The 10957-nt window shown below is 58.8% G+C and overlaps 2 protein-coding genes across 10 annotated transcripts in view; one reads left to right on the forward strand and one right to left on the reverse strand.

Annotated features, from left to right (window-relative positions):
* The window catches only part of Tmem94 (transmembrane protein 94), a 44837-nt gene extending 39222 nt beyond the window's left edge, over nucleotides 1-5615 (forward strand). For all 6 annotated transcript variants that reach the window (XM_010630795.3, XM_010630796.3, XM_010630797.3 and 3 more), the window contains 14 exons: nucleotides 491-672; nucleotides 754-892; nucleotides 1137-1252; nucleotides 1399-1498; nucleotides 1815-1923; nucleotides 2150-2339; nucleotides 2597-2674; nucleotides 2967-3052; nucleotides 3286-3367; nucleotides 3681-3829; nucleotides 3914-4008; nucleotides 4105-4198; nucleotides 4375-4545; nucleotides 4779-5615. In XM_010630795.3, coding sequence (XP_010629097.1) covers nucleotides 491-672; nucleotides 754-892; nucleotides 1137-1252; nucleotides 1399-1498; nucleotides 1815-1923; nucleotides 2150-2339; nucleotides 2597-2674; nucleotides 2967-3052; nucleotides 3286-3367; nucleotides 3681-3829; nucleotides 3914-4008; nucleotides 4105-4198; nucleotides 4375-4545; nucleotides 4779-4851 — 1664 coding nt within the window. In that variant the 3' untranslated portion in view covers nucleotides 4852-5615. The remainder of the gene's footprint in view (nucleotides 1-490; nucleotides 673-753; nucleotides 893-1136; nucleotides 1253-1398; nucleotides 1499-1814; nucleotides 1924-2149; nucleotides 2340-2596; nucleotides 2675-2966; nucleotides 3053-3285; nucleotides 3368-3680; nucleotides 3830-3913; nucleotides 4009-4104; nucleotides 4199-4374; nucleotides 4546-4778) is intronic.
* A 672-nt stretch (nucleotides 5616-6287) lies between these two features.
* Caskin2 (CASK interacting protein 2) overlaps nucleotides 6288-10957 on the reverse strand; it is an 11214-nt gene continuing 6544 nt past the window's right edge. For 3 of the 4 annotated variants that reach the window (XM_010630799.3, XM_033767719.1, XM_010630801.2), the window contains 10 exons: nucleotides 10175-10436; nucleotides 9948-10069; nucleotides 9801-9861; nucleotides 9603-9691; nucleotides 9346-9456; nucleotides 9170-9271; nucleotides 8919-9057; nucleotides 7340-8812; nucleotides 7032-7254; nucleotides 6288-6686 (listed from right to left, as the gene is read on the reverse strand). In XM_010630799.3, coding sequence (XP_010629101.1) covers nucleotides 6596-6686; nucleotides 7032-7254; nucleotides 7340-8812; nucleotides 8919-9057; nucleotides 9170-9271; nucleotides 9346-9456; nucleotides 9603-9691; nucleotides 9801-9861; nucleotides 9948-10069; nucleotides 10175-10436 — 2673 coding nt within the window. In that variant the 3' untranslated portion in view covers nucleotides 6288-6595. The remainder of the gene's footprint in view (nucleotides 6687-7031; nucleotides 7255-7339; nucleotides 8813-8918; nucleotides 9058-9169; nucleotides 9272-9345; nucleotides 9457-9602; nucleotides 9692-9800; nucleotides 9862-9947; nucleotides 10070-10174; nucleotides 10437-10957) is intronic. The other variant, XM_010630800.3, reaches the window with a different exon arrangement.

The raw sequence follows: 10957 nt of genomic DNA on the forward strand, positions 1-10957 counted from the left end.
AAAAAAAAAAAAAAAAAAAAAAAACTTTCTTGGAAAGTTATAAAACTGCATGTATTTAGAGGGTGTTAGTCTTATTAGAATCAGAGAAAAGCCTAGGTCATGAGCCCTGCTGGAACTAAGGGACTCAGAACCTACCCTTCATACCCCCAAACACACATACTTCAGGGGTCTCAGGAACCCCAGAGGCCATGCACTGAAACTGGCTGGAGCAGGGCTGGGCAGGAGCTGAGCCATGCTCTGCCTGGCTCCCCAGCATGGCCACCTGACTGATGACTACCTCTTATTGTCTTTTCTCCTGTGTGTCTTGGCTCTTTTGTGTCTCTTGGTGGTGTGTGGTTCCTGGGGCCTGCGTGCTCATTGATTCGGGTGTGGCATCTGTGTGTGTGTGGCCCTGGACTGCCTCCTGGAATCTGCTGGTTCCTGGGTGTCCTGATGGGCCCATGTCCTGGCATCCCGCGGCACGGTGGCCGGCTCTGTCTTGTGCCTGAAGAAGGGATCGGGGAGGTGCTGGAGAAGGAGGAATGCATGCAGGCCCTCAGCGGCCAGATCTTCATGGGCATGGTGTCCTCCCAGTACCAGGCCCGGCTGGATATTGTGCGCCTCATCGATGGGCTGGTTAATGCCTGCATCCGTTTTGTCTACTTCTCTTTGGAGGATGAGCTCAAAAGCAAGGTAGGGAGGGCCCTCCTCCTGTCCCACTTGTGACCCTTTTCCCCAAGGGCTTTTGGGCCCACTGCTGTCTGCCTTTTACAGGTTTTTGCAGAAAAGATGGGCCTGGAAACTGGCTGGAACTGCCACATCTCCCTCATACCCAATGGGGACATGCCTGGCTCTGAGATCCCCCCTTCTAGCCCCAGCCATGCAGGCTCCCTGCATGATGACCTGAATCAGGGTGAGGGCAGAGGTGTGAGGCAGGGGTGGCGTGGGCTGGGAGGTTTCCCCTTCTGGGAGCCACAGCTAGGAAGGGCCTCCGAAGATCCCTCCCAATATGCGCACCCTCTGGAAAGTGGTCGTGATGCCCCTTTGGGTAACAGCAGTGGACAGGGGAAGAGTACAGACCTATAGGCAAGACAGGCAAGGAAAGGCCCCCCCAGAAGGCTGGCCCCGGGATGAGGGACCGGCTTTCATTCCCACAGGGTCCCGAGATGATGCGGAAGGAATGCTCCTCATGGAGGAGGAGGGTCACTCAGACCTCATCAGCTTCCAGCCTACAGATAGCGACATCCCCAGCTTCCTGGAGGACTGCAACCGGGTACGATGGTAGAGTCTGTACCCTACACGCCCTGAAGAGGCCCCACCGCTGGTCCAGGAGGGAGAGGGGCAGGGGGACAGGCAGGCAGGTGAAGCACAGGCATCCTGCTCCCATCCTAAGGCCACTGGCCTCTCTGCTTCTTGCAGGCCAAACTGCCCCGGGGCATCCATCAGGTGCGGCCCCACCTGCAGAACATTGACAATGTGCCCCTGCTCGTGCCCCTCTTCACCGACTGTACCCCCGAGAGTGAGTGCTGTGGTTCTCTTGCTGAGCTCTGCCAGGGCTGGGCACCCTGTGGGCTCCAGAGGGGATGTGGGTTTCCCATGAAGGGAGTGGAAGAACCTGAGTTGGGTCTGGCTGAGAAAGCTAATGGGCCAGCACATGGGTGTGCCAGTTCCAGAGAGTCAGAGTGACAGCGCTGACATGATCACGCTGCTGGGTGGGACTGTTCCAAAGAGGAGCCCGCTTCCTGTTGCTTCCTGCCTTCCTGGCCCATGGGTCTTTGCCAGCGTCCAGAGCGGGCTCCGCCTGCCTGACTCTTGTGCTTCCCGCTTGCCCCCAGCCATGTGTGAGATGATAAAGATCATGCAGGAGTACGGGGAGGTGACCTGCTGCCTGGGCAGCTCTGCCAACCTGAGGAACAGCTGTCTCTTCCTCCAGAGTGACGTCAGGTCAGGGAAAGACCCTAGGGCGGGCAGATCAGCCCGTCTCTGCCTCTCCTGTCCAGGATGGGCCTGTGTGGGGCTGAGGGCATACCCTGTGGTCGATCTTCCCTGGCTGGGACCCTGGTACCTGAGTGTGGTGGGAGAAGAGGGATGGGATGCTTGATCTGGTGGGAGGTTGGGTGGGGTCTTCACAGAATACGGCTCACATGTGGGCTTTTCGTATATTGAGCAGCATTGCCCTGGATCCCCTGTATCCATCCCGCTGCTCCTGGGAGACTTTTGGCTATGCCACCAGCACCAGCATGGTCCAGGCCACAGATGGCCTTTCTCCCCTGCAGCTGTCAGGGCAGCTGAACAGCCTTCCCTGCTCCCTGACCTTTCGCCAGGAGGAGACCATCAGCATCATCCGGCTCATAGAGCAGGTGAGGGGGCCAGACAGGTGGTGGGGGATGGGCACGGGGCTGTCTTGGGGGTGGAGTTGCAACACAGGATCCCCCTGGGCCCTCTGAACCTCATACTTACTCTCCCAAGCAAGTGAAGCTCCCCAGGCAGTTGAATTTGTCTGTGCTCCTTCCTCACAGACCATTCGGGGCGCCTGGTCTTGGCTGAAGCTTGTCAGCTGTAGGGCCTGAGAGAGATCAGGCAGCCCATGGCCATAACCTGTCCCTCTTGGTCCTAGGCTCGACATGCTACCTATGGCATCCGTAAGTGCTTCCTCTTCCTGCTGCAGTGCCAGCTGACTCTCGTGGTCATCCAGGTGAGCTAGGGACAGCACAGGAATTGCCCTCTCCCCACCCAGTCCTTTGTCCAAGGACCAGTTGAGAATCTGAGGGAGGCCGGGGTGCAACACAGCCAGAGTCCCGGAGCCTCTGTGAAACCCATGGGGTTCTGAAGGTGTCACTGACAGCAGTGTGCTCCATGACTCCAGATCCTCTAAGCAAGGGCTTGAGTATCCATCTAGGAAAAGGCCAGGCAGCCCTTGGGGCCCCCAGGGGTCTTCTTAACATACCAGGATCTAATTGTGGTTCCTGTGTTCTTTCTCTGTCCAGTTCCTTTCTTGCTTGGTCCAGCTCCCACCACTCCTGAGTACCACAGACATCCTGTGGCTGTCCTGCTTTTGCTACCCTCTGCTGAGGTGAGAGGCCATGCCCAGGCAGGTGGGGCTGGGACGTCACTGTGTGTCCTCAAAAGCCAGGGTACTGGGGGGCAGCTCAGGGCTTCCCTGCTCTGCTGCGGGAGGCTTTGGGGGAGACCCCTTTGTTGTCTTTCTCCTTTCCAGACTTGACCTAAGACTCCCTGAAGGGTTCCTCTGAGAGTTGAGGGACAGAGGTGACAGTTACCACCCCTTTACCTACACTTGCTTTGCAGCATCTCTCTGCTGGGCAAACCACCCCATAGCTCTATCATGTCCATGGCAACAGGGAAAAATCTTCAGTCCATTCCTAAGAAGGTAAGTGAGACAGACCCCAAGGCTGGGGCCTCTCGCAGAGGAATGCAGGCAGTTGTGGAGGGACCTGAATGTAAGGTGCCCCGCAGAGGTCTGACCCGGAAGGCTGCGGAGATCGGGAGATCTGGAGAGCCAGCACCTGGCCAGAGAAGGAGGTAGTCATTGCTGAGAGAGAGCCTTGCGGGGAGCAGGGGCCCTGCCTCTCACCCCGCCAGGCCTGGCCATTTCCCAGGAGCCTATTACAAGTGTGAAGAGGCCAGCTGGGTGCCAGCCTGCAGGACCTTCCACGGGAGTGACCGTCTCTCTTCTCCCGCAGACCCAGCACTACTTCCTGCTCTGCTTCTTGCTCAAGTTCAGCCTCACCATCAGCTCGTGCCTCATCTGCTTCGGCTTCACACTGCAGAGCTTCTGTGACGGTGCCCAGGCCCGCAACCTCACCAACTGCTCCTCCATTATGCTGAGCAGGTGGGTCCCTGGGGCTCCCTCCCTTGCCCCAGCCTGCTTCCCCATGGCCCCGCGGGAGGCTGAGGCCTGGTCTCGCTTTGGCAGTGATGATGACGTGGCTCCGGCGTGGTTTGAGGACTTTGCCAATGGGCTGCTGTCGGCTCAGAAACTCACAGCCGCTCTGATTGTCCTGCACACTGGTGAGGGTTTCGCCTAGGAGGGGCTGCTGGGGCGTGGGGACAAGGCCTCAGGCTGGAAGAAAGCCTGGTGCCCCTCTTTATTCCTGTTTTCTCCAGTTTTCATCTCCATCACCCACGTGCATCGCACCAAACCCCTGTGGAGAAAGAGCCCCCTGACGAACATTTGGTGGGCTGTGACGGTGCCTGCGGTGTGAGTGGCGCTGGGTGGCGGGGCCTGGGGCACAGGAGGGGCTTCTGCAATCAGGACTGAGGGTGGGATGTGGCCAGAGGCGTGACGGTCTTCCTTGAGCTGATCATCTTACTGAGTTAACAGGGAAGGATGCACGGTGACTTGGGGTTCACATGGGGCTGCTCCTCCTCCTTTAGGCTGCTGGGTCAGGTGGTCCAGACAGCCGTGGACCTGCAGCTGTGGACACACAGGGACAGCCGCATCCACTTTGGCCTGAAGGATGTGCCTCTGGTGACGTGGCTTCTGGGCTGCCTGTCCCTGGTCCTTGTAGTGGTCACCAATGAGATTGTAAAGTTGCACGAGATTCGGTGAGCTATGGAGCCGAGTATTCCCTAAACCGGTTACCCCTTTGTTAGCGCCCCTTCCTCCAACCTCACCTCTAGTGTCCTGCCCCATCCTCTGGTCTGGGGTCTACACCAACCTTAAGTTTTATTTATATATTTGTACTGGGGATTGAACTCAGGACCTTGCATTTGGCAGGTAGGCACTGTGCTAAGCTATATTCCTGGTCCACCAACCTGTATTTTAATCTGCCCCATAGGGTCCGTGTCCGCTATCAGAAGCGACAGAAGCTGCAGTTTGAAACCAAGCTGGGCATGAACTCTCCCTTCTGAGCCATTGGCCATGGTGGCCATAGTTGCCCTAGTCCCTGGGGCTGAAGCCAGACCCATCCCTGCACCTGGGAAGTTGCTATCACAAACATTTCAGGGTTTGCTCCGTGCCCCACGGCACTGGGAGCTCAGCTGTGGTCACTGGAGACCCTACCGTCCCCCTGTGGAAAAGCTGAGGAGCTGTGGCCTCAGCCAGACAGGACCATCCTGGCTCTTCTCTGGCCTTGCCAGGGGCACTCTTGAATGTATGATCTCAGGCACTTGGCGGAGTGGCCCTCAGCCCCTCACCCAGCACCCTCTGCCTGGCATCTATGCACAGCCTAGAAGTCAGGGCGAGGGCCTCAGCTTTTGCGGAAGAACAATGGCTGCTGCTGGGGAGGTGCTGTATCCCACCGCTGCTCTGCATCCCGTCTTCCTGGGCAAGGGCCTGGGTGTGGCCCCGATGCCCTGCTCTCCTTGGGTAGGGGGTGGGGGGAGTCTGAAGATACAGAAGCCCCCCCACTCCTTTGCCAGGCTCAGCAGGCCACCAGTCAGTCTTGGGGGATGTGGCCCAGGTTACCCGTAACCCTACCCTCGTTCTCCTGGGAGAAGTTTTTATTGGTGTATATTTTTTACCAGAAATGAGCCTTTTAGGAATGAATGTAGATTGGTTTATATTAAAACTTGTAAATTGCTTAAGAAAAATGTGTATCTGGTGCATGAGGCAGCCATGAAGGGGCCTTACCCTCTACCTAGGGGCTTGAATGGGAACTCCTGAAGGCGAGGAGGGTAGGCCCTAGCCTTCCTCCTTCCCCATCAGTGGGTGCCCCGGGTCCCGCTCAGGAGACTGTGGTACAGATCCAAACACAGCCAAATTGCGTGGAATGACACTTTCATTGGTGTTAGTTGGGGGAAGAGGTTAATGGTTACATATCCTGGGCCTGGGCCAAACAGGTCAGGCCTCCGGCCCTAAGGTGGATAGTTGGGGTACTGTAGTAATCCAAGGCTCCTCCACTATGTCCTCTCAGGCAGTTAACGGATACAATAAATTCCATTTAAAATATATGCATTTCTCTCTGCTTAAAAAATAACATTTACAATTGAAAAAGTTTGGACATTGAGGATCTGTTAATCCCACTGCCTCCCAGTGAGGGATGGTGGGAGCAGGGGCAGAAGCTGGCCAGGGCGCTGCCAACCCAAGAGGGCACATCTCTGCTGCATATTTACATGTCCTATGTACACCTGCAGGAGAGGTCCAGCTGTGACCCCCACGAGGGCACATCTCTGCTGCATATTTACATGTCCTATGTACACCTGCAGGAGAGGTCCAGCTGTGCATCCTGCCTCCTCCTCCTGCCTCTCAGGGTTCCAGGGTAGCCTGGGGTAGCCAGCGGCATTTCCTCGGCTCAGGGACTTGGACACAGGGTCAAGGGTACAGAGAAAGCACCCCAGAAGCCCTGCCGCCACTTTCTCTCCTTGAGAAAGCTTTAAGGAAGGTACCTGGCCAGGGGTCAGGCCTGCCCAGTGAGTTACACATGAGTGAGGGCCGGCTGAGATAGAGCAGAGGCCCTTGTGCTCATCAGGTCTGACAAGTTGCCTTGGCCCTGCCTCTGGGCTGGCCCAGTGGTGCTGTGGGGTTGGGGTGTATGTCCCAGCTAGACCAGCCCACTGTGTGCTGAGGGTAGCAGGGGCCTCTTCTGCAGTGGGTCAAAGGCAGTGGTCACTGCAGGTCACAGTGGCACCACCAGGGGCCATAGGTGGGTCTCGCTCAATCCAGCATGGCATCCAGCTGGTCAGCCAGAGCGTCGAACATGGTGCTGATGTCATCCAGAATGTGCTTGGTGGAGGTCCCGGGGGTGCTATGGCAACAGGAAGGGCCTGATCAGATGGGCCAATGTCCTGCAGCCCACTGGCCCTGAGGAAGGAGCTGCTACGGGTTCCTGCTTGGTGCCACGCACTTAGTGTGCATCCTCAATGCTCACCACCTCCCGGGCAGCAGGCGCCGTCCCTTTCTTACAGGGGAGCACACTGAGATCTGGGGATAAGGGACTTGCCCACGCTCACCTGCCTCAGGTGTGGGCAACTCTAAAACCTGAGATCTTGCCTCGCCTGAGGCTCTCCCTGAAATGTCCCAGGGACCCATGGTAGGAGCTGTTCTATACCCAGCTTTCTCTTTCTCCACACGCAGCACCCATCAGCCTCACCCATCTCGCTCTTCAGCGCCAATGCTCTTCTCTGCGGCTCTCAGTGCAGCTGCCAAGGATGAGCTGGTCTGCTCCAGTCTCTGCTGGGCCCGGCCTGCACCTGCAGCCCCAGTGTTGTCAGGCCTTGGTGGGGGGACAGGACGGGGGCTGAGCCGGGGAGCCAGCTTTGGCCCGGAAAATGCCAGCTGGGTGCAAGCCACAGACACAGGCTTGGGGGCTGTTCCTGAAGAGACAAAAGGGTTGGTTTGTAGCTCAGCTGGCTGGACGTGACCTTGTGCACTCCCCTCGCACAGCCCTTGGCTTCCTACCTGCTCCAGGCACCTTGAGGAGGGCAGCAGGAAAAGCCTGGGGTTCTGTCTCTGCATTCTGCCGACTGCTGGCTGAGTTCTCTAGACCCAGCGTAGGGCAGGATGCTGGGGGCCCAGAGGTCTGTGTTCCCGGGCTGGGAGCAGTGGCTGGAGCTCCTTGAGTTGGCAGGCTGCTGGGCTCAGGCTGTGGACGGCTGGAGGAAGCTGAGGGGGACTTACTGGGGGCCTGGGTGGTCAGGGGGGCAGAGGGACTAGGGGTGGCACTTGCCACCCCAAAGGCCAGGAGGGCCGTCTGAAGTGGCTCTCTCTCCTTGCATTTGGGCCTCCGCTTGACAGTGTCTGACTCTGTGAGGTTGAAATCAAGGCCGGGAGGCACAGGTGTTTCCCGGAGCGGGGGGCCAGCTGGCTTTGGCCTCTGCTTGATAGTCAGGTTCCCCTCCTCTGCGAATGGCAGCCCTTCCCCTGAGCTGCCCCGAGAAGGAGGTGTCCCCTCAGAGCCAGGCTCCTCTTCTTCTGTGTCTGAAGCAGGGCCAGCTGGGATGGGCAGGCTAGGGGCTTCAGAAGGGCCAGCAGGTTCACTCAGTGTGCGCCTTCGGAGCCCTGTGGATGCCTCCTTGGGCCCTGGGCTCCTGTCTAGTGGAGGTGGCTCCGTCGGGCCAGAGACAGAGCTGAGGCGCTTGGGGGGTGGAGGTGGAGGGCCCTTGCGACGGGCCCGGAGAGCAAAGGACTGGCTTCGGGGAGCCCCTCGAGTTGGGATTGGGTTAGGACTGGTCCGGGCAAGGGTGCTGCGTCCTGGTCGCCGGGTAAGGGTAGCATAACTGCCCAAAGCACTGCCCACTGGCCCTTCGACCTCTCCCTCTGGTTCCCCCTCAGTAGGGCCAGGACGGCTCAGACTATGAGACCGGCGCTTGGGCCGAGGTGGGTCTGGAGGAGTGGCTGGGGAGCTGGCCAAGTAGGAGAAGGCCCGGGTTGCACCAGGAGGTGGCCCTGGAGCTGGGCTGGAGGGCGAGGCCTGGGGGTACATAAAAACATAAGGGGCAGGTCCTTGACCAGGAAGTGGGGAGCAAAGATTAGGGGGCCGCTCTGTGCCCTCTGGAAGGTTCCTCTCCTGTGGGGTGGTGGGGTCTCCACCACTAGGCTGGGGGGCAGGCTGTTCCTGTGAGTGACCGGACCCCCGTGAACGTGCTCCGATGCTTTCCTGGCTGGGGGATCGGGCAGGGGGAAGGGGGAGTGGCTCAGGGCCACTCCCTGCCATGGCTGCTTGGAGCTCTGGGCTCAGCTCACTGCCCTGAAAGGTGAGAAGGCGTGGGCCGGGCATAGCCAGACCCTCTCCGTTCTCCAGTCCCTCGATGGCCATGAGTTCCGGACCCCTGGCCAGCCGGTGCCCGCCTTCACCTAGGGCCTCCCCCTGCAGCAGGCCCCGCCGAAGCTCTGCCAGCCGCTTCACACCCAGCATAAGCTTCTTCTGATGTCCTAAGGGGGGTGGACAGAGCAGCCTGTTTAGCCAGATCTGGGAAGAGTCACCCCGGACTCTAGAGGCAAGGGGGCGTCCAATGGGGAGGCCCAGAGCAGTCCTCACCTAGCTTGTTGACACCGATCTCCTGTAGCTCCTCCCAGGTGAGATCGGCCACAAGCCCCATGGAGTCATAGCCACTGCTCACGAGCTGCTTGTGGTACTGCGGCAGCCCCAATGCACACAACCACTCCAGCAAGTCCGTCTGGAAGAGGGGTGTCATCAGACCTGGCTTCCCCCAAGCCAGAGAGGAAGGGGCAGCACAGAGCCACAGCCCCAGTGCAAGCCAGAGCCCCCTGCTCTGGCTGCCTGCTCACCGGGATGTAGCTGGGCAGCCACTCGGCGATGCTGAGCTGAGCGATCTCTGAGGCAATCTTCTTCCTGTGCCCAGGCTTGGTCACCCCGATGGCTGTCAGATCCTGCCACACAGGGCGTGGGCATCAGGCTGCTCCTCTGCCTGCTGAGCCCTCCCTTTCCCAGCTGCAGCACCTACCTCAGGCGTCATGCGACTGATGGTTGGGACGTCGTAGCCAGCCTGCAGAAAGTGGGCAGTGTAGCCCTCCAGTTGGAACTCGCTTAGCCAGTTATGAATGGCCTGCGCATCCTGTGGGGGTTGGGGAGATGAAATCAGCAGGAGCCTGGCCTAGGAGGGACTTTATGTCTGTACTATGGCCCCCTCTACCCACCAGGCCTGCAGCACACTCCGTCCCCAGGCCCACAGTGCACCTCCCAGCGGAGTGAAGGTCTCACCTTCCCCTCTAGCAGCTGTTCCGGCCTCACCTCCTGGGTGAAGATCTCCCCAGAGTGGTAGCTGGCCAGTGGGCGGTGGCTCAGGTTGTCTACAGGAGGTAAGGAATGGCATCGGAGGTGGCTGGAAGAAGTGCCCAGTCCACCTGCTCCTCGCCCACCTGTACCTTCTGCAACCCTAGTCCCATCTACCCATCCTACCTGCCAGGGATGGGCTGTGTAGTCCTGGCAATACCTGGTCCTCCCCGGCAGAAGGCAGGGGCTAGAGAGAGGGAAGAAGCCCCTCAGCGTATGGGGAACTGGCAGCAGAGGTGGACCCTGCCCTGGTCCCAGGGCCCTCCCTCCTACCTGGGCATTCTCAATAAGGAGTCCGGTGCCATGACCGTTGGTGCCCTCAGAACTCTGCCCGCTGCCAGCACTACGGATGCTGCCCACACTGCCCTCACTGCCCACGCTATTCCTGTCACCTGCTGCAAGGGGCAGAAGGACAGGGTCAGAGCCCCAGTTGGCGCTGCTAACAGCTGATTGGCAACTTGTAAAGCCAGACGCCCACACCAGTGTCTGGAAGGATGTACCTGGGCTGTCTGGGCTGAGGCCCACCCGAGGGAGCTGACCGTAGGTAAGAGGGTGCAATGACTCATCAGCAGGGGGCTGTGGCATCCGGGAGAAGCCTGGGCGCAGTGGGGTAGGCATAGGGGGGAGACGGGGCATGGGGATGCCCGCTCGCTTGCTGACCACCTCAACGATGCCCGGGGGGAAGTAGCCCACGCGGTCCGTGCCCCTTTGGCTCTCGTGGATATGGCCCTTCCAGCGGCCATCAGGATGCTGCTCAATCACCTGTGACAGGGTGTTGGGGGGTGGGGGAGAGATGGTCACTCCCCATACCAAGCAAGAGGCGGTGGCTGATCCTGTAGTCACAGTCCAGCAATTCTGGCCAAGCTCTTCTCTCATCCCCACGGAGCTGGCCTCTGATGCCCAAGTTCAGCCCTGCTCCCAGCAGCCAGACCACAGAACACGAAAACAGCCCACGCTCCAGTCCTGCCTCTGCTACTTGCTATCTGTGTAATCTTGGCCACGTCACTTTCATTTCCCTAGGCCACAATTTTGTTTATCTCTACAAAGAAATGATAATGGCACCCACTGTCCCTAGATTTGAAAAGAATTAAGTGAGAGAGCATTATAAAGACTTAGCACATGTAATCCCAGCACGCTGGGAGGGTGACGCAGGAAGATCACAAGTTCAAGCTCAGTCTGGGGAGCACAGCGAGTCTCAAAGTAAAATAATTGAAAAGGATGGAGATGCAGCTCAGTGGAAAGGCCTTGGGTGCAGTCCCCAGTGCCACAGAAAGAAAAAAAAA

Source organism: Fukomys damarensis, unplaced genomic scaffold, assembly GCF_012274545.1.
Source record: "Fukomys damarensis isolate Sample0158 unplaced genomic scaffold, DMR_v1.0_HiC HiC_scaffold_23, whole genome shotgun sequence".
NCBI lineage: Eukaryota > Metazoa > Chordata > Mammalia > Rodentia > Bathyergidae > Fukomys > Fukomys damarensis.